At 57.7% G+C, this 2,604-nt stretch overlaps 1 protein-coding gene and 1 long non-coding RNA gene across 4 annotated transcripts in view; both read right to left on the reverse strand.

Annotated features, from left to right (window-relative positions):
• The window catches only part of LOC122224903, a 79,298-nt gene extending 76,860 nt beyond the window's left edge, over positions 1-2,438 (reverse strand). For all 3 annotated transcript variants that reach the window (XR_006205003.1, XR_006205002.1, XR_006205001.1), the window contains exon 1: positions 1,968-2,438. This is a non-coding gene — a long non-coding RNA (uncharacterized LOC122224903). The remainder of the gene's footprint in view (positions 1-1,967) is intronic.
• On the reverse strand, positions 194-2,022 carry CCER1 (coiled-coil glutamate rich protein 1). Its single transcript, XM_042947343.1, has one exon. It carries the CDS (start codon positions 1,595-1,597, stop codon positions 344-346), a length of 1,254 nt encoding a protein of 417 aa, XP_042803277.1. The 5' UTR covers positions 1,598-2,022; the 3' UTR covers positions 194-343.
• Positions 2,439-2,604: the final 166 nt, after the last annotated feature.

Consider the following 2,604-nt stretch of genomic DNA (forward strand, 5'->3'; position numbering starts at 1 on the left):
TAAGAAAAAAGAAAGAAAGAAAGAAAGAAAGAAAAAGAAAGAAAGAAAGAAAGAAACCTCCAGTGTCTAGAAAGGAAAACACCAAAAGAAACTATTCAAACTGCAGTAATAAAATATTTGGCCTTTAATCATTTCCAATTAAATTATATTTGAAAGCTCCCCTCCCCCACCCAGAGTCATACACAAACACACCAATTTTTAAATGTTTTATAATGGTCAAAGGAGGGCTTTACATAGATATGTTTATTAATGGAACCCACTTTTTAAATTAGGTTTTAATAAGTTACTAATGCAGTTTAGCCTCAAATCAGTTCCATCTCATTCTCAATCCCTTTCCTGATGTCTAACAGTTAATGTCGTCTAACATGAAGAGAGCTTCCTGCGGCATTTTGGGAATTACCTGCGTGGGGCTTAAATAAGTACAGTTTATAAAGTTCTCTCTCTCTTCCTCAGCGCCCACTAGGAACGATAAAGGCATTTCCAGAGGTAAGTGATTCTCTTCCTCCCTCTGCTCCTCCCCTTCCACCCCTTCCTCCTCCTCTTCTATTTCCTCGTCTTCTTCCTCTTCCGCCTCTTCCTCCTCCTCTTCTTCCTCCTCCTCCTCTTCCTCTTCCTCCTCCCCCTCATCCACACAGTCCGCCTCTTGGACCTCCTCTTCGTCTTCGGCCTCTGCCTCCTCCTCCTCCTCCTCCTCCTCCTCCTCCTCCTCCTCCTCCTCCACGCTCTCCTCTTCCTTCCCGTCACACTCCTCCTCATCATACTCCTCATTTTTCTCCTCGTCGTCCTCCTCCTCCTCCCCCAGCTGTGCTGTCGGAGACTGGTCCGGAGGGAAGACCAGAGGCGGGTTCTGCTCAAAGCTGTACAAAGTTTCCCGCAGCTCCGCGGCTTCTTCGCCGCCGCTGGGGGGCGCGTCGTTCCAGGAGGGGCCCTCGGGGGAGGCCGGGCCGCGCGCCTGGGCCTGCTGCGCCCGCAGCGCCTCCTGCTGGCGCTCCAGCTTCTCCTGCTGCCGCATGTCCTCGTAGATCTGATTCATGATGAACTGGGTGGTGTTCCGCGGCGCCCGCATGCCGGGTGCCCGCCACCCGTACAGGTTGACCGGCCGGAGCAGCGTGCTCAGATCCACGGGCGGGCTCCTGGGGAAGGAGCGGCGAGGGTGGCGGCGCAGGCCGCGGCCCCTGCGGCCCCAGCGCTTCTTCCTGCCCGGGGGCCTGGCCCAGCGCGGGCTCCAGGGCCCGCGCCAGCAGGAGCAGCAGCAGAGGCAGAGCGGCTGCAGCCCGTACACCCGGATCACTTGCACTCGGCCTGGAGGCCTCCAGCATCCCTCTGGAGGTGGGCGCCAGGGCCCTCCCCAGCGCCCCCAGTTAGAGTACACCTCCCAGTGGGGCCGTCGGGGTGGTTGGAACCAGGGGCCCGGACCGTGCTGTTGCTTCCTGGGGGGCTCATACTCAGACTTGGGACCAGAGCGGTAGCGCCGCTTGTTTATTGGAGCGCCCCTGCGCCTTCGGTGCCAGGAAGACCAGGTGCCTAACGGGGCCGAGGATGCCCAGCCGCCGCCCAGGTTCAGAGGGTCCTCACTTTTGTGGAGAGTCTGGGTCATCGTTCAGGGAGCTCCGGGAGGTCTAAATGGAAGCGTCCGGGTAGCGGTCAAGTTTGGCCAGATCCGAAGAGCTGAAGAGCCTCGTTAGTCCGCTCAGCACCACGTGCCTGCTCCTGGGATCACGCCTTTCTCTCCAAGAGGACTCCTCTTCTCCCTCTTCTCCGCTTGCTTGATCGCTCTTCCTTCGTAATCTCTTCGCACCCGAGTTGTCTTGCCCAGGTGGGTTGGGCGGGACTGGGGCTGGGTAAGGATGGTGGGGGAGGAAGGTGTTGGTGGGCGACGCACAGCGAGACCCGCTCCCGGGTCCCACACACACCCGCCTCGGCAGAGGCGCGGGCTGGGAACCGGGGAGGCAAGGGTTGCGCGTTACCTTGCAGCTCACTCCCAACCCAGGTGCTTCACCGTCGCAGTCCTGGTGGGACTGAGGGGCCGAGGGCAGAGGCAGCCTTTAAATACCGGCCGGAGCCGCCGCGTGCTCACCGCGTCCTTGGTTGCCCAGGGTGATAGCCAATTGGGGCCGAGGTCGTTCCCCTTGTGGTGGAGGGGGATTCCGGGTGGAACGAGGTGCCCTGTGAAGGTTCGCAGAGGGCTTGTGACGCAGTTTTTGAAGGAGGGAAAGAGGGCCCTAGGCTGGGGTTGTGCTCAACTCTGATAATATTTGATACCTTTGTACCCCCTGGACGTGCGAGCATATGGAAGCTGGACCGTTGGCTGAACCTCTTGGAAGGGGGGTAGGGGGGTGGGGGCTTGTACATTGGAAAACTTATATCCTATACTTTTGGAGGATAAGGGGATAAAGGGAAAGTGCCTAGAGTCAGAAAACTGGGCCCCACTCCTTCCTTTATGGCCTGTGCACACTCTTCTAACTCTTGAGAGTTATAGTGCGTCATGTGGGAAAACACTACCACGAACATTTATTGCGTGTGCCTGCAGCAAGCGTGGGCTCACCGCACGTAGCCCTCACACCTCCCCTGTGAGGTAGGCATTGTTATCACACCTCACAGAGT

This window comes from Panthera leo, chromosome B4, assembly GCF_018350215.1.
Source record: "Panthera leo isolate Ple1 chromosome B4, P.leo_Ple1_pat1.1, whole genome shotgun sequence".
Taxonomy (NCBI): domain Eukaryota; kingdom Metazoa; phylum Chordata; class Mammalia; order Carnivora; family Felidae; genus Panthera; species Panthera leo.

Coding starts and splice junctions, on each gene's coding strand:
- CCER1 (XM_042947343.1), bottom strand. CDS start 1,597: ATGACCCAGACTCTCCACAAAAGTGAGGACCCTCTGAACCTGGGCGGC.